Source organism: Aquila chrysaetos, chromosome 3, assembly GCF_900496995.4.
Source record: "Aquila chrysaetos chrysaetos chromosome 3, bAquChr1.4, whole genome shotgun sequence".
In the NCBI taxonomy this organism is placed as follows: domain Eukaryota; kingdom Metazoa; phylum Chordata; class Aves; order Accipitriformes; family Accipitridae; genus Aquila; species Aquila chrysaetos.
In genome coordinates this window covers 73,865,078-73,883,600 of record NC_044006.1, presented here as the reverse complement: position 1 = coordinate 73,883,600, position 18,523 = coordinate 73,865,078, and the positions used below count along the sequence as shown (strand labels likewise).

Below are 18,523 nucleotides of genomic sequence, written 5' to 3'. Positions count from 1 at the left end.
GTAGGTCTTAAAGCTGAAAAAGTTACAGTAAATACATGTACTTTCTTACTATCATCTCTTATTAATCATAGCATGGGTTTTACCAGTCCAGCCTCCTAAAAATCATAAATGCCGATACACTAACCGGTCATTTCAGTGACTAAAATGCAAGATCCTGGTTTTATTTTTTTTACCCTGGTTTCTTGAATACTTTGAACTTTTGGTTTAAAATGTTTGAGTGCTACATTTACTGCTTCAGACCTTTGTTCTACCCTTAAAAGCCATTACCCTTACAGTGATTTTTTTTCTTTTTCCCCAGGGTGACCAGATGCAGGTCATGCCTATACCAAGTGTATGTATTTTTATCCCTTTTTCTTTTAATAATTTTCATAACTTTTGCTTTGATTCATCTTATGTTGCAGTCTAACAGGTCTGGTTTGTGTTGCATGTTAACAAAAGGATTTTACGTTCTGTCTGTACTGTTGTATACTCAAGAGGTGAATTGAACTGCACATGTTGTACAGGGACTAAAAGTAGAGTTTCGGTTTTATATGGTTCTCATCTTGCATCTCAGATAAATTAGTTTTTGAATTTTTATCAGTTTGAAAATGCATGAAGTAGTCTGAAAGTTGAAGTTACTTAAATAGAGACAAAAGGTGACTTACCATCACTATGTGAAACACGGTTACAAAAAACTTTTCCTCTAATTTTTCGCTATATTCCAGTTGCAAATAAGAGTTAGAAACTGCATAATTTCTTTGAAACAGGCCACTTCAGGAAAACAAAGAGTACACTGACCACAGCTGCATTACTGCACTCGTTCGAGATGATGTGCTCAGTATCAGCCGCTGTTTTATGGGCCTTAATATTTCTGCTTATCTTCCCTGGATTAAACTTGGAATGCCATTTGACATCTGAATTATTTTCCAAAACTAAATAAAAGGAAGGGGAAAAAAAAAAAAGTTCTTCAAACTGAAGCTTTTCATTTAATTAAGTTTAACCTTTTTTGGTCAAAAAGCTGTTCTTTTTCTACTTGTTTTTTATGTGGATGAAGACTTAGGCTTTTTAAAGCTGGAAATACATTTTTTGAGGTCTTTTGCTGTTTCTAATACTATATTATTGCAAAGTTTTCCAGGAAGTAGCAGTGCTGTTTTGTGCAGTTACTGACACAGCCCTCTTTCCTGAGATATTTGATAGCCCCTAAAGACCTGAATATTCCCCGAGATACCTTTTTTTTCCCTCTTTCCCTTCCTTCTCATGTAGTCCAACATTACAAGACCCATCCTGTAAGAACCCTGTCCATGCTTCAGTACAGTAGGGTCAGGAGATTGCTATAACTGAGTGGATCACTTCACTTCTTCACCACTTTTTCTTGGATTTAAGAACTGTTAGTAATTACTTTTTATTGCTTACCTATTATTTCTAATATGAAATTACTTCTAATTTGGCTCATGAATATGTTTGCGTGCATGTGTGTATGTATGTATATACACACATGTACATGCATGTAATTTGTATATGCAAGTGTGGGAATAGAAAACTTCGGATTTATGAAAATACTGATTTCTAAATTCCTTTTCCTTTTACATACCTGCCAGATTCTGTTTGGTCACTGTAGTTACTCTACTAATAGTTATTTGAATGTAAAACATGTTCTGGCTGTGCTCTGACCTGTAATAAAATTTTGCCTTGGAGTTAGTGTAGGTATTAATGAAATAAGAATTCAAACAGAACAAAATTTTGAAATGACAAATGAGTACAGCTTTTTCAGGTACAAACATGAAATGAGATACTTTGCTAGAACACTGTCTTTGCAACGTTAAAGCAGTGCTCTGTTAGATTTGGGTAGTGGTAGGAAAATGAATGATTCAAGAACAGGGTTCTTTTTTTTTGTTACTTTTTTTTTTTTCCATAGCTCAACTGTAATTTTGCTGACCTATATTCCCAGCACTTTAATAAGGCAGTAAAATTAACTTATCTTTGCAATCATGACGTAGAGTTCTCAGTGAGCAGGTGACTTTAAACACACTCATTTCTCTTCTCCGGTGCCATCCGATGCCTTCTTCCAGCAGGACATGCGAGTGTTGTCAAGCAACCGTTGCCCGCAGGCAGTTGTGTGACATTTACTATCTGAGTATCAGAGTGCTTCTGGCTGTCAAACAGAAGCCAGCAAGCATTAGTACGTAATAGTCTAAATAAAGACAGAAGCGAGCTGCCTATGGATAAAGTGGTAGGAATGAAGATGCAACATTATATTAGAAAAATGCCTAAAATTAAAGCAGTCCTCTTTGCCAGTCTTGCAAGGGCTTTTTGTCCTGAGTGCTGGAGGACACCTGTCCTTAATAGTGTGATTAAGACCCACTAAGGGTCATGGATGAGAAATAGGCTGTTTCAACTGTATGTATTATACATGCCAGGAGAAAAATCTTCTAAACAGACACAGCGTGAGCTTGGTCACAATTAAGTTGCAGATTAACTTCTTATAGGGCTCATTGCAAATATAACCACTTCAAGTGTTTAGAGAATTCCTTAGTGACTCTGAAAAGAGTACGGCCCACTCCCCGCTCACTAAACTTCCAAGTTGAAGCCTCCAGTCAAAATATTACGTTTGCGGGAGCTTTATTATGCATGTATAAAATCTGGCAGTCTGCTGAGGTCACCTGTTTGAAAACTTCCATTGCTTTATGTACATATGTGCAGATGCTTTATGTACATATTTATGTGCAAATCAGTGAAGTATATCTTCTGCTCAATCAGATTTTTCCTGCATTAATTGCACTTAATTTAAAGACTTGAATTAATATGAATTTTCACTTGGTTATTGATAGAGATAATTGCTAAGCAAGAAACATGCCAGCTTCAAGTTCGGTTTTTCAGAAAATAGAAACAGTGTGACTTTGTTTTTTTTTTAAAGATGAACTTTATCCTGTTTGTATCTTGTATTCTGAAACTGTTTCCAGATAAGGCATAGATTAAACAGCAGTGTAACTGATTTTTTTTTTCCCTAATGCTGCAAAATGATTTATTTTTAGGGCTGAAATAAACACAAACAAATTTAGACAAAACAGTAGCAGCTGACACATTGTGATAGACCTGACTTAAAAATATATTAAGTATAGCTCAGGATGCCTGTGCTTTCATGGGTTTTTCTCAGCTTTGTTTGGAAAGGAGTATGGTAGAGAAATCAAAGAGACCCATAGCAACTTCAGCACCTGCTTTCATTCTTTTGAACAAAAAGGTAGATGGAAAAAACAAAGCCATACTCATGCACCTTCTTAAATGAGTTGGAGTGTCCATTTCTTTTGTTCAATTTAAAATCACAGTATTAAGGAATGGTACCAAAATTAGTCCTCAGAATCCCTGCAGAAGTTAAATCTTAGCACTGGGATACTGTTTTTTCACTTGTCCTTACCTACATTTAGACAACTTCTTGTTACAACTTTTTCTAGAAGAAATTTTGTTAACTGCCCGTTTCATAACAGGAGCTAGCATTTTTTGGCAGCTGTGTTTTAAGTGGGAGTAATTTATCTTCTATTAGAGTATTTTGGTGCGTAACTGCTGGGAGAAGCTGTTAACTATGTAGAGTGCAACCAAAAGTGTGAATTGAAGGGAAAATGAACAGCAAATTAATGTGCTGCACTTAGGCTAGACAACATTTCCAGTATACAAAGAGAGGGCTTATTAATTCTGATACTTGTCTCTGTGGGAAATATGGGCCTACAGGGAAGAAAAGTTATGATTGTTTTATACAGTAAATTTCTGAAAGGTTTATGTTGACCAGCTGTTTATGCTTCAACCAAAAGTCCTGTTTTCTTGCCACCACCACCCCATTTTTTTTTTTTTTTTCTTAGGGAATATACTATTTCCACGGGACTGAAGCAGTGCAGCAGTCGTTTCACTACAAGGTCTGTTAAGCTGATCAGCCATGAGACCTAGCTGGAATGCATAAATCCCAAACAGTGACTAGTTTAAAAGCTTTAACTTGTGTACAATTTATGTCTTGTTGGAATTGAAGACCAAGCTAGGACTTACAGTACTGAGATACCACATGTTATTTTTCTGCTGAGTTCTGTGGAAGTCTGCAGTCTTTTGGAGAGTATTACATAGTAAATATGAGTAGCTGTTAGCCGCAATTAAGTACTCTTAATCATCTTAGATAACTTTAAAGCTACTATGTTTTAAAAAAAATTATCAAAGATCCATAACTATTTGCTATTAACTATGATGGAAATCTGGTATTTGGAACTCTTCTTGGATATGTCTCCATTAGTGAGGAAATTAAAATACAATATTGAGTAATGCTTGTTTCTGCCTAAAAGCTTTGCTGCTCTTGGCACGTGGAAGTTGCTTTAGATCAGAAAGCTTGAACAGCAAAACAAACGGACTGGTGCCCTACGTACAAATCCTTTAAGTTCCTAAAGCCTCAAAAATGTCATCTTTGCTCCAAAGTCCTACACCAGATGTTTAGCAGTCTTGCAACTTGTAGTGCCTTCAGCTTCAGAATAGCTTCCTTATCCCTCTTAGACTATCAGATGCCAAATGTGTTTTCAAAGTTGAGGGCAACAGAGATACAGGTTTTGAAATACAAAATTTATTTCTTCTGATCTTCAAATGTGCAAACTGTTGACCAGGTGTCTTTGAAAACAGGATCAGATTGAATTCAAGAAGCTGAAAGCTTGTAGGAAGGTTGGTGTGCCCTAGTGGGAGACTTTCCCCAGGAAAAACCTTGAGCTGTAGTCTTGGTAGATAAAGTTAGATCAATAATTACACATTATCTCCTAAGGCAATACTGAAAAGGGAGAGAAACTGAGTTCAAGGTTCTCACATTTTGTAGTTCTTGGTGTATGTCCATCTGTTTCTGGATGACAGGCATACTAGTTTCCAGATAAAAACCAAAGATATCTGTGATAAGGCAGTGCTCATATTTTACATATGCATATTTTTATATGAAAGAATATCTATTTCCATATATTTTCCATATATATAGACATTTTCAGTTTGAAAAAGAATTCACATGGCAGAAGAAATTGCTGGCTTTGAACTCTTTGTGCAGATTAACTTAGTCAAATATTCGAACTAAATACAGTCTTTAAGAGTACAAAAATGAATGAACCTATTCTTTAAAAAAAAACCAAACGGTATGCTTAAGGTTTCTTGGGATGTTCCTACCTTTTTCTAGTTTTCAAAGACAAGAAATCAGTATCAGAACATGGGTTCTGACGATTATTGTCTTCAAATGGGTTTGATTTTTCTTTCAATAAGCTTTTAGTCTGTTTAGGTTGCAAGTGTTTAGGTTGCAAGTCTGGATCCTTCTTACTCAGAAAAATTGAGGTGGGGTGCCTACATACCTTCTGGATTTTGAAACAGGAGTGAGAAACCAAAATTCTTTAGATCTGGTTGTAGTTGCAAACAAGCAGAGGTAGAGCTCAAGCAGTTATTGAAGTAATGTATACATGGGACTGTCTATCACCTAGACAGGCCGTCCTATAAATTTCGGCCTCGCTAGGCTACTGTGATGGATGGGTACTTTACAGGCATTAAGCAGAAGTTGTTTTTTTCTTGAAGGTCATTGTTAGATGTGTGCTGAGAGAAAATGCATTGAGACAAGTGGCTTCTAAGCAAGGCAGCTTCCATTTTGGTAGCTGAAAAAACTGTTGTTGATGTTAATTGTAAGGAACCAAATCAATTTCAGTGAGCACTCCTAAAAATCCCCCAGTAATTTATACTTTAGCTAAAGACACTTTTATTTAAGTCCAGAATCTCATTTGTTAGGTAGTTCATTTAAACAGGAACTTACTAGGCATCATTGGCCAGTATCTGTTAACACGACGTCTGAAATCCATCAGTGGTTAATAATCTGTACTTGCTGCTGTAGGGTGTTCAGAGGGTGTCTGACTCATCTGTTTGTCTCCCACTGTCTGCAAAGGGATGGCCTCAGATCTCTGCAAGAACTTCTACAAAAAGCTATTGAAAAGAACAAAAAGCATGATAGGTGCATCCTTACCAAAGCAACATTGTCTGAACAGATAAAAAGATAGCAAAAGAATGAAGTTAGAGTTCTGTATCCAATTTTTAATTAATTTAATTTCCTCTCAGTCTTGAGCTTGTCCCTGTTGATATTTTTCTATAAAGCTAGTCCTTTTCCTTCATCAAAAAAACCCAGTGTTTCAGCACCAAATGGAAGGGTTCTTCCCCATTTCTGTTATGTCAGAAGTATCCAGTACCGAAGTCTAAAGTAACATGATTGTATTGCAAATTGGGATGTTAAAGTGGGGAATGAGCCATCGGAAGTCTATGTGACTGTCTGCATTGCTTTCAGAAAAATTGTCAATTCATGTAATTGGTACCATTTTTTAGTAAGGGCACTGTACTGTAGAAGAGCCTAGTTTAGGTTTTATACTGCAATTTTAATACCTTGATTGGGAACGTAATCCACATGAAAGCTCTTGGTCAGCACCCTCACAAGTGGTAAAAATGAGAGTGGAGACATGTCCTGGAAGATAAAATTAGTAATGCTGTCTTCCTTCAGGATTGATTTCTCCACTTTAACATCTTTCACGGCAAACAGAAATAGCAATTGGTGTAAAGGTCCATTGGTGTGATATAGCTGGAAATGGCATTGACTATAAATAGGATAACAGCAGCAACTAAAACTGAGGCATTAGGAGGAGGGCCACTGGAAAAAGAAATCATTGTATCAAATGTCCTATTTTTCTCTATTGTTTTTTAGCTAGTGGTGGTGTTTTACCATTTCCATTTCCAATGCTTTGGAGATCATTCCAAACAAGTCTCTCATTTAAAAATAAGAAAAAAAAAAGAGAGAGAAAGAAGAAAAGTCTGTATGGGTATTGCATGAGCCATTAATTTCCATACATGTACTTGCAATGAGCCCAGAAAAACATTCAACTTTGAGTCATGTATTTCAGTTCCCAGTAGTTACTAGGATAGTAATGTTGGCAGAAGAGTGCCCCTTCAATAGAGGTTTTACTTTTTTTTGTTGTCTTCCTCTTTTCTTTTTGTTTTTAGCCACCAGCTAAATACCTCCTGCCAGAACTGACAGCATCAGACTATGGGAAGAAGTGTGTGGTCATTGATTTAGATGAAACTTTAGTGCACAGTTCATTTAAGGTAAGTAAATTCAAAAGCAATCTCTTGCAACTTGAATCTGTCAGTGAATGTTACAGGAAATGTTAAGCCTTTTAACGCATTAACTAGTCTTACAGGCTCTCCCAGGATGCCTGGTAGTTCTCATTGTTACTCCTATGATTATTTGTCCTAATTTAGCTGTAAAGGGAGTAACATAGACATTGCTATTTTTTTTGATTCTGAGAAAGTCATACTGACTGCAGCAAGGCCTGGAATAGTATTGACTTCATGGCTTTAAATGGTAACTATTCCAACGAGGACCTGTATTTTAACAGGTATAAAACTTCTTACTCTGAAAATATGGTTTCGTTTTTGATGTTTAAATGATGCCATGGTTAGACTAGGGGAACAGAAAACTCAGCTCAGCTTTATGCTAGGTAGATGTACCTTAAACCAGTAGATTTTGGGCACCAGTGATTCCTGTGCTCTGTGGCTGAGAAAATTGCTTTCTGTGTCAGACTGCTGTCCTAATCACAGTTAAGTGTTTTTAAGTATTTAGCTTTCACAACAGGAAAGCAAATAGCATTTAGCTGTCACTGATGAGTCAGTCATCTTCTAGAAGCAACTTTTATAACCCTTCAGATTTCAGCATGTGGTGGAAGTAGTGGTGTTTTTCTATTGTTTAAGTAGAGCTAAAGTTAGAATAGGAGAATTCAGAAATACAAATAACCTAAATTGGCTCCGAGTACTGGTAGCATTTCTGATTAGCAAATGTCAGACATGATAAAGCATCTCCTAGTTTTATACTTGGATTGGAGAATTTATGAGAATCAATAGTAAGTTTCCTTAGTAGTAGCAAACTAGAGTTACCATCAACTTTATAGTCTTCTAGTTTTGGTTGCACTCCATTTTTCACTGCTAGCATAAACTCAACATTTTAATCCTGCAATATTTAGCTGCCAGCATTTAAATATGCAAACCGTAATTCATGTTGTGGTTAGAATTTGGCAACAGCCTGTCTTTGTTGACTTAAAGAAGACCTTATATGGAGATACTAGAACAAATATTCCTGTGCCTCAAACTGAAACTGAGATTCTTCTCTGTCTTTATTGTGCCTAATGGTATATAACAATTTGTGGTGGCATACAGAAACCCCTTAACCTCAGTGCCAGATCCTTGTCTTCTATACCCAGACTGAACTTGTGCTTGAGAATTTTTCAGGGAGATTAGAAACACAGCTGGATTGGGACAGGAGGGACCATGCCTTCCTAATTAAATGAGAGTCAAAAATAGGAAGAGAAAGCTGAATTTAAAAGTCTACATTTACATAAAAATAATGAAGTATTAGGCTTAGTGTTACCTGAAATGTAAAAATGAAAGTTTGCTTTCTGAATGCCTTGGGTAACTTTGTACTGTGATTTGTCTGGTTTTTGAAACAAAATGAGATTCAATTTAGGTGTTTGGTTTGGGTTTTTTTAAACTATTTTAAAGAAATACAAGTTTAATGGTTGACACAGTATAAATCCTTTCTTGTAGGACTGAGGTTTGCCTTTATTGCAGAGTGCTTTCTTAGGGGGCTCATCTTAATCATCCCACTTATTCAAATGATATTTAATGGGTATTTAAATGATGTTAAACAGATATTTAAGAAAAATCAAAAGATTATTCTACTTAATATGAACACTGAATAATGTTTTCTGTTAGGAAAAGAAAACTGGTCCTTTTTTGTGTGAAGTAAATAGTGTTAGGAAAATGTTGGAGTTTCTGCAGTATTAGAGTCTTATGGGTATGATGGTATTATCTTAATGTGAAGCCCTGTGATGTGGTAAGAGCAAACCAAGTGTTGGAGGAAATGGCTTTAGTTGTTCAGTGGCTGGCACTGTCCAGTGGTACTGTTTGGATTTTGTTTCACAAAGGGAAATACTTCAGCTGAAGTAAACGCGTTGTGGTCATCAAAAATAACAATGGATTTCCATAAGAGCAGGGGGTTTAACACCTCTATGCGCTGCTCTGCCTGAATAATCAAGTTACTTCTGCAGTTTCTTTTAGTTGGGGTTTTGGGGGGTTTGGTTGTTTGGGGTTTTTTTCACTAAAACATGTCTGCTCTGCCCAGGCAGGTCCCCACTTAAAAGCTGTAAAAGCATACATAAATTTGTGATTTTTAGTACAAAAGGCTTTATTTAAAACACATGATACTTTAGAATTCATAATTCTGTTATAAAATAGGCTTCATATTTCAAATGCAGATAATTTTTTTTAACACAACCAGAAAGGCAAAGTATTTAAAGTGCTCTTTTATAAAGCAGCAACATCTGAAGGAGGGTAATTCTTGTCTTTTTATGCCCCTGCATATTTGTGAAGCTTTAAGGAGGTACTAGTCTTTCATGTTACGTGCATATTAAAGGAATAAAATTTGGGGTGCTTTGGCAAGAGTAAAAAAGGAACAGATAGACATTATAGTTATCATTCCCATCATAAAACAATAATAGAAGCAAAAATCTTAAATTATTAAATCAAGGAGATGTAAACATGGTTTTGTATAAAATGAATTAAACCACATGCAAGTCTAGAATGTAGTCATATTCAAAACTGGCTGTGAAACACTTTTAGAACATGTAAAACTCTGAAGCTCTTTATTAAATAGAAGCAGTTCTAACTGAAGTAAAGATTTTCAGTGGAAATACATTGTCTTCTTTCACGCTCTGTCTCTGTGGTTCCCACTCGAGGCACGTACGTGTTTCATGTGTGCGACCCTAGAAACCTGTATCCAGCAAATTGTTGCAGACTTCTCTCCTGTCTTCCCATCATGATGAAGCACAGAACCCCAGTCCATGCTCTCTTCCTTATCGCTTGTGCCAACAAGAAAGCTACGTAATACCTAAAGTATAAGTGGGGGAAGCAAATATGTAGTTTAGAGTAGTTTGGTTAGTGTTACAAAGTCACAAATGGTGAGCTTTATTTGTTAGCAAAAATTAAGTTGTCTAAACAGAATGTGGTTTTCTCTGACATCTGGTTGGTGTTGCTCCTGTTAAGAAAGTTTAGTAATAGCTGTAGTTTTATCAGTGGGCTTCAAAACCTTAGCAACTTGAAATGACCTATTCTTTTTCTGCTGCTACAGACTATTTATCTTGCTTAAGGGAGTCATGCATATATAAATTCTTCAAGTGCGTGCAAGTCTCTTCAAAGAATGCAGGGAGCTGGCACCCACTTGAAAACTGGTGGCTGAGTCTTACTGACAGTTCATTTGGGATTCTTTTAAGGTGAAGCTTCATAACGTTTTTGTGTACCTGTTCTGTGGCTATTAGAGATGCTGCAGATATCTTCTCTGTCTGAGGGGCTTCATGCAGATAACAGATGGGACCCTCCCCTCTGTCTTTTTCAGGAGCAGAAAGGAGAATATATCTTGTAAATTGCTTGATGTTGGCTAAAAAAAAAAATCTAGATTGTATCTGTGGGTATTTGAGGAATTCTTTAGCTCATACTAGCACAGTGGTCATCAACAGGATGTTTTCCAGCATCAGCTGGAGGTTTGGTTGTCAATACTGGTTGGTCAGGACAGAGTCAGTGTAGCTTTTCATTTGCCCTCTGACACAGCACTTGCCGATGTCGGATCAAACCATCTTCCATATTAACTTTGCTACAGAGAGAGGGTGTTGCCCTCCATATAAATTCTTATGGTCATTTGACTGTGGAATTAGAATCTCGTTTTTCCAGGGAATGGGATCAAAGTGATGCCATCAAGTTAATACTGCAGGATTCTTTTCTCCTACCATTTTTCACAGAGCACCCGTTTAGGCTCACCAGTTTGTGATCTGCTTCTCAGTCTCTTTACCTAGGCTGCTTCTCTGCTTTCTTGGCAACCCCTTGCCCCCCCCAAATGGGTTTGAAGACTGCTTCTAGTCTCGCAGATTCTTCAGGGGCACCTCCTTGGTGGTACTTGAGATCAGTCTATTGGCTTATCCAGAAAACCAGATGGGAAAGTCTGTACAAGTCTAGTAGAGCTGAGTGAAGATGTTTTCCAGCCTTAGCTTAGTAATGCCATACCAGTTACCAGCCAGACTACTCCCAGCCTTTGTTTTAGGCTGTTATCCATGAAGCATGCTGTCTGTTAATCAGTTGTGTTAAAACTGTATTTGGCAGCTCTGTGTCTCAGCCATTTCCAAGCTGCAGATAATGGAATGAGTTACAAACTTCAGCCAGGCATGTTTACGTGCTTTTTTTTTTTTTTTTTTTTTTTTTTTTTATCACGGACATAATGCATGAGCTGTACCAGAGGATTCTGCCAAATTTGATGTCCGTTTGAACTAGTAAACACTGTTAGTAGTGTGTTCCCCAACTACCACTATTGCCTAGCCAAGATTAGACTATGTACTCTTAAACTGTCTACAGGGACACTTTCCTGCTTTCCAAAGTAATTTTACTTGACCAACAGTTTTTTACAGTAAGTCTTAAGAAATAAGTTGTATTCAACAGACTAGAAAAATGGATTCAAGGACTTGGACAGAGTATGCCTGCTCTTCCCTTTTGAATTTAAATGCAGTTTTACATGATTAATTTGATTGGTATAGCATGATCTTAAGGTATCACCTCTTGTGAATCATTTAACTATACGACTTAAGTCTTGTTGCAGCTTGTTACAGCTCCTGATTCAAATATAAATCTTAGGTATTACTTTTACCACTGGCTTTATTTTTCATTAATTACTAATTGATGACCCAGAGTAGAACATGTGAAGTACATAGCTGAATTTCTTTGTCATCATCCACACGGACTTGATGAAAGCGTTACCCAAATAGATATTTTCCCTGGTAAACACACTCAGTGGTAGTGAGGGTTATTCAAGCAGTAAAGCCTATTACATTGTATGAAGCTTAAAAACATGAGAGAAGAGGGAGGTGCAGTATCTGGTGAATAGAGCTGTGTAAGGCTTCTGACTTGCGTGTGTAAAGGGCGCATACACAGAATGGATCTGTATAGTCAATAATGCTTATTAACTTGTTCCTGAGAACTAAGTACTCTTCTCTTTTATGCCTCTGAAATATTCCCTCTAATAATCATATTTTTAATGTTGATTTATATCCTTGTCATTCTTTCTAGCCAATTAGCAATGCTGATTTCATCGTTCCTGTTGAAATTGATGGAACCATACATCAGGTAAGTACTGTTGTTCCTTTAGCGTTGTTCTAGTAGTGGAAGTGTCCTCAGTGTCCCAGGGCGTTATCTTTGTCTATTTGCTGCTTTCCATTCAATAACTTGTCCTTTTGCAAAATACAAAAGCTGTGTACTCTGGAATATATCATCCAGACAGGCATCCCTGTTTGATCAGGTATGTAGTTTCTAACTACTAAGTCTCAGTTTTAACTTTTTCAGTTCTTCAGAATACCTCTCTCAGGACCTCAGTACTTGACTCTGTCAATTTTAAAATGTTTTCAAACATTGCTAGGCCCAGAAAAAACTACTTGAATACTGCATTTCTCATTCCCTCCACAGACAAACAGGACATAAGTTGGCTTTAATGTCTGTTGGTAGTTCGTATGGACAAAGCCTTATAAAATTATTAAGGAAGAAGAGACATTTCTTCAGGTTTTGTGACAATCTGTGTTTAAGTTCTGTCCCCTTTTCTTCCTGTAAGTACTTTAAGTTCCTCTGATAGGACTTTTTAATACACTTCAGCATCTTCAAAAGGTCTGGACAAAATTGCAAGGAGACTAATTTTTTGTGTCTTATTCTTTAAGAACTTCAGTTAAGACTCTCTGAAATGGTTTTCAGTAAATGCAAAATAGCCATAATTTGAAAATCAGTCCCCTTCATGTATCTTAGCTTGGTGTCTTTAATCAGTAGTCATTTCTGAAAACATTGAATGAAATAAATTACAGTGCCGTAAATTTTCCTCTTCAGACAGACATTAAAGTTCTTGCTGGAGACAGGTTATACTGGTTAATGTGAAGCTGAGCCTTTCTGATATATGAATCTTGCAAATTCTTTGAAACATCTTCTGTTGCATGTTGTAGGTTAAAGACAATGCAGTTATTGAGTTGCAAATCTTCCCTGGATATGATTTAATGGAGATTTTAAATACTTCAATTTTTGAAATGTTGTCTTTTATATGGATTATTTTTACTTGGACAAACACGTTCATATTTTGATCTTGGAACAATTGATAGATCATAAAGTTAGTTCATGGTTCTGTTAGATTTCCTGTTATGAAAACCATCCATGTAATTGTTACTCTTAAAATAATTACTAAATATCAGTCAATGGACTTAAATGTGTTTTAAAGTGATAGTTGCTTTGACAATTTTTATACTGTGCCTGTTTTATGTAGAAAAATTCAATATCTAGGGTATTTAAACCTGTAATGTTCACCAGAGCTGAACGCTCATCACATAAGTGATGCTTTGGGAGGTTTGTATTGTGGTATTTTTGGTCCTCATTTGTTGTGAGCTTTAGTTGTGTTTGTTGCTGTAACGTAGACATTTTCTCTTGTAACACTTTCTAGAATGCTTTTGAAAAGGAATAAAATAGGTTACCTAACAATTTTGAGTGGCTTAGGATTGTGATCACTTAGCTTGTCAAGATTATATATTTACATTTTGAAACAAAACCCAATAAAAGACTGGGCTTTACACTGAAGCACTTCAAAGCCTGTTGCTTTTCCATTCCCCGCTGCAAACTTTCAGATTCTTCACCAAACGTAATGCAGTTAGGCACTCAGGGTGACTGCATATGGGAAAAAGAAAACCAAAACCAACTGGTCAAAGGAAGTGGATTTGTCCATACCCTAAACATGAACAGGAGGAAGGATGCTTTTCACAGAGAAGGTCAAATGAAGTTAGTCTCTGACTGGTTTGCTGGAGACTTCCTCGATAATTTTAAGGAAATTGCTTAATCCCTTTGTATTTCAAGTTCTTAATCTCTAAAATAGGTAAATATCTCAGTCCCATCTGCATGGTAGAAATGAAGTTAATTGTAAGGAATTTGTGATCCTTGAAATAAAGGTAATTTATATGGTATGCAGAATAGGCAAAGTCTTGGATTCCTGTGTTTGTAATACCTCTGCAGGCAAAGTAATGTACTGTCATCTAGCAATATTTATTTATTTATTTATTTTTAAACTGTGATAATCTCAAGGACGAAAGTGGATGTTCTGGCTTAGTCCGATGTGCATTAACACAAACTGTAGAGCTTTGACAACCAGTTCCCACTTCACACCTGTAATTTTTTATTCACTTAGAGTGTAAACAAACCAATAACAACAATTTTTGTTATCTGTCAAAATTTGTCATCTGTATAATGTTTGTCCATTTTCTTAAGCAGTTTATATACTCAAAGATTAATCATTGGCATTGGGAAATACTTCCACCTGTTTAAAATATCACAGGATATGTGAAATGTTGTGGAACCATACTGTCTGTAGTGCGTATCCCTACCTGCTTTACCAATAAGCGTGGTATCCTATCAAGCAGGAGATTGTCTGTTCAAGTTCTTTTTGCACTTGAACTCTGCCTTAGACAGAGCCCCATGGAAAACAAATGGAGAACGCCATTTCAGAAGTGCCCCTTCAGAAAGAAATTTGAAATTATACAAGATACTTCAGATCTCTTATACCAAAAATACAAATTGTGGCAAATTCAGTTGCTGTACGTTTGAAAACTGACTTATCTAACAAGTTTTGTTCATGGTAGATGTTGTGATTTTTTTGTTGTGCAACAGAGGTACTCAAAAAAGGCTGTCTTTAGTTTGCGAAGTTGCATTTTCCCTTATGTCATTTATAATCCAAAGGTCAGAAAGACTCTTGTTCTTCTATAGGGAGGACAATTCAAATCATCATCTTAAAGGGTGCTTGGATAAACCAGCTTCCTTAGATTAAAAAAATAGCTTTTCTGAACATCCCTTGACCCTCTCCCATCTTTCTTTCTCTAGCTTAATTTACCTTGTCTTTAGAAAGGATTCGTCATTTTATTTTACAAGGAAATAACTCGTGTGCAGGTACCTCTCTTTCTTTCTGTTATGGGTCTTTCATTGCCTGCAGAGACTGTGCCTGTCTACAGGGCAGCTAAAGTTACAGGAGATGAATCCCACGCTTTGTGTTGGAAATGATGGCACAGATACAAAAGGGCAGTTCTGATGCAAGCTGACACTCTTCTGGCCAGTTCTCTCATTTCGCTCTCATTCTCTGAATAAAAGGAAATCAGAGCTGGTCCCCTACTCTACCAAATTATAAGTGAGAAACTGTGGGAAGTCCAGCGAAATGTGTTGCAACTGAGAGGGCTTTTTAGAGGAAGCTTTTTGAGGGTGAAAGTAGTGGCTGGAGAAAGATGTTCAACCTGTTTGGTACCCTTGACGTAACTTCTGCAAGAACACGTCCACTGTTTTGGACTGTGCTTCCCATTTAACGAGTGCAGAGCAATCGCAACCCCCAGATTAGAAACCATGTGTTAAATATAGCTTTAATTCCCAATAAGTGAAGATTTTTAGAGTATGGTGGTCCTTTGTCTTTTATCCAAATAGACTTGCAGTGCCTTTGTGCATTGCTGTCAGTGTCAAAGAGTAAAGAAGGCTGCCAGGAAGTTTGATTTGGTGTTACTTGGAATTTCATTCTTGAATGTGATTTGCTTAAGTGAGTAAAGCTAGGTTTTTTTAAGTGTGTTGTTTTGTGTTTTTTTTTTTAATTCAATGAACAATTGCTTATTTTTAGTTGTTGAAAGCTAAAGAAATGTTTTTTCATGTATACTTTGAATGCAGTGCACAAAATGATTGTTATTGGTGGGGGAAAATGCTGTTCGAGTAATAAAGTTCCTTGCTATAAAGGACAAAATTCATTGATTTTCTTACAGAAGGCTGTGGCCTGGTTCAAGTAATCCAGGATAGGCTGTATCCATTCTAGCTGGCCTATTCTTGGTTACTTGCACTGGGAGGCAACCACAACTGTGTGAACCAGAAAGACGGAGGCTCCAGGACACATGTTATTCTCTGCTCACTGTTAAGAAGATGCACCCAGTCCACAAAACAGGAGATTACAGGAGCTTGAGTTGTCATGGGCAGATTTATTTGTCATTCCTTGAAGATTTCGTTATTGTAAAGCTGATTTTGAAAGGCAATTCTTTGTGTCCTATTTAATTGATTAAAATTGAGCTGGGTTTCTCTTTTGGTTTACAAATACTGAGTCTTTTTAGGTTAAGACTGCTTTGAGGTATAGAAAATGTGTGTGGAAATACCAAATGCTTGAAAACAATTAAAGATAATTACTTGGGTTCTGCCATTAGCAGCTCTAAGTACAGAATCCTGTGAAAACATGTCTAGTGCCTGATTTGTGCCATAACATTTTAAGAGTAGGGTTCATTTTTAAAAAAAAAAGACTGTATTGCTCTAAAATCTTACTGTGATAAGTAAGAAATTAGCAAGCATACAATAAAGAAAAACTGGAGGGTTTGGGTTTTTTTCTAATGCCCTGAAGACTGTATATAAATCTCAGAAAAATGCCAGGAGCCAGTCAGTCTAGAGACTTAAACTGAAGACATCAGGCAACGGAGGAAAAAGCCAAGCCACAAATAACCATGCAGCATTGAGATTCAAGTCCAGCCGCTAACAAAGTAAAGGGGAAAAAATTCCAAATGAGGAGGAAGAGGAGAAAAGAGCTGCACTGTCAGCTGAAGAAAGCTTTTTATGTGAAGTAAACCAAAGAGATTTTGTAGCCCAGGATACCAGTGCGCTTGCAGTTGCTTCCAGGATCTAAGTAGGACTTCTCAAAAAAACTTCAAGGAGAATAACCATCCAGTGTATTAAGATCTGTTGTTCTGCAAAAAAAAAAGTGTTGTTTAAAAAAAAGAAAAAAAACAAACAAAAAAAAAAAACCACCCACAAAAACAGGTGAAGGAGTTTGGGCTTTTTAGAGAGGGGGAGAATTAAGGGGAAAATATGGTGAGACCTCATCCTAAGAGATCACATTTATTATTAATAAGGCATTTAACATGAGAAGCAAATCTGTTGGCCAGAGCCCAATAGGTAAGATTTAAGGCAAAACAGCAAGAGCAACTCAAGTAGAGGAGGTTGAGAGTGCTCTGTGGTGGAGAGATCAGGAGATCTAAACTGCAGAAGGGAGACAATACATCTTAAAACACTGTGTACTTACAGCTAATACTGACTAGTTGCAGTATTAGGAGACCTAGGAATTGCCAAAAGAGCACATATTGCAAATACTTGCTTTTATAAGCCCACTCCTGTCCGCAAGCCTGTGGTTAAGCAGCTCTCAGTCTGTAGCTACTGGGTTGATTTACTGTATGCTGTCTTTATGGCGGAGGTGGGTTATGTTGCAAGCAGCAAAGTTCATATCCTTGGCTTGGAGTTTGTAATTACATTCCAAGTGGAAATACTTGACCGACACAGGCGTAGATAGGGATTGAGAGCAAAGAGGAGACTTCCTTTGCTGTGGCTGAAAACACTAGGTTTTAAAAGGGAAACTAATAGTAGATTCCATCACTAATTATCCAAGAATGAATTTAAGACTTTGGGGTGTCCCTTTTGTGCCCTCAAAAATAAGTGTAGGAGTATAATTCAAGGCTAAAGAATTAAAAACTTCTTATGAACTGTAGAGTTAAGGAGTAACTTGCATCCTGCTATCTTTCCTCTTAAAACTGGCAAGTTGGATAGTCTCTTTCTGCATACCCAGATGCAGAGAGACTGCAACTGTCTTTTGACCTGTGTCTTTAAAAATTTGAAGATATAATTTGGAAAGGAAATACTACAGAACAACTTCATGTAGTAAGATTTAAGTGAAAAACTAACTGCATTTTTGTAGGAGAGGAAATTACTTGGTTTATGCCTAGTGTAATATGGGAAACTTTGCTGTAGTTTTGTGGAAACAGAGTGGTGTTGAAGTACATCTGTGAACTGCCTTTAATTCATAAAATGTCACATTTATTTAATCGATTGGTTAAGTGCTGCTCTGGTTGTTTAAAAAAAATAAAAAATAAATCTGGGTTACAAATTGTTATCTGTATCAAAGTTTGAATGTATTGCTTGAATTTGAGGAGCCAGAGACAGTTTAACTAAACTTCATAGAAATAACTTAAAGCAGATCATGTATTCATGCTATTAGCTGAAGTGGAAAAGTAACTAACATTTCTGCTTTGGTCATTAAGGTACAGCTCCATCATACATGTTTTTAATAAAACTTTGCTTTCAGATTTAGGTTTTCAATTTCAAGTCCCTATTATGCAGCTTTTTTTTTTCTTTTGCTAAAGGGTTTAATTGTTACACTTCAGTTCAAGCTGCCATTTCCGTATTTTTCTCCTTCAGGCTTTTTCTCTGGGTGCCTTATGTTTTTTACTTCCTTATTAATATGAATCTAGAAAAATACATACAATTAATCTAGTTCTATATATCAAAGAAATTCCTGAAATTGCATCAGTCTTGCAATTCTTCCTGAGTTCAGTTATAGGCCAGACTGTTCCGCTTG

The 18,523-nt window shown here is 36.6% G+C and overlaps 1 protein-coding gene across 4 annotated transcripts in view; it reads left to right on the top strand.

Moving 5' to 3' along the window:
- The window catches only part of CTDSPL (CTD small phosphatase like), an 84,275-nt gene that overhangs the window by 56,444 nt on the left and 9,308 nt on the right, over positions 1-18,523 (top strand). For 2 of the 4 annotated variants that reach the window (XM_030007929.2, XM_030007931.2), the window contains exons 3-5: positions 299-331; positions 7,006-7,107; positions 12,163-12,219. In XM_030007929.2, coding sequence (XP_029863789.1) covers positions 299-331; positions 7,006-7,107; positions 12,163-12,219 — 192 coding nt within the window. Of the gene's footprint in view, positions 1-298; positions 332-3,830; positions 3,885-7,005; positions 7,108-12,162; positions 12,220-18,523 lie in introns of all 4 variants that reach the window. The other 2 variants (XM_030007927.2, XM_030007930.2) reach the window with 2 other exon arrangements.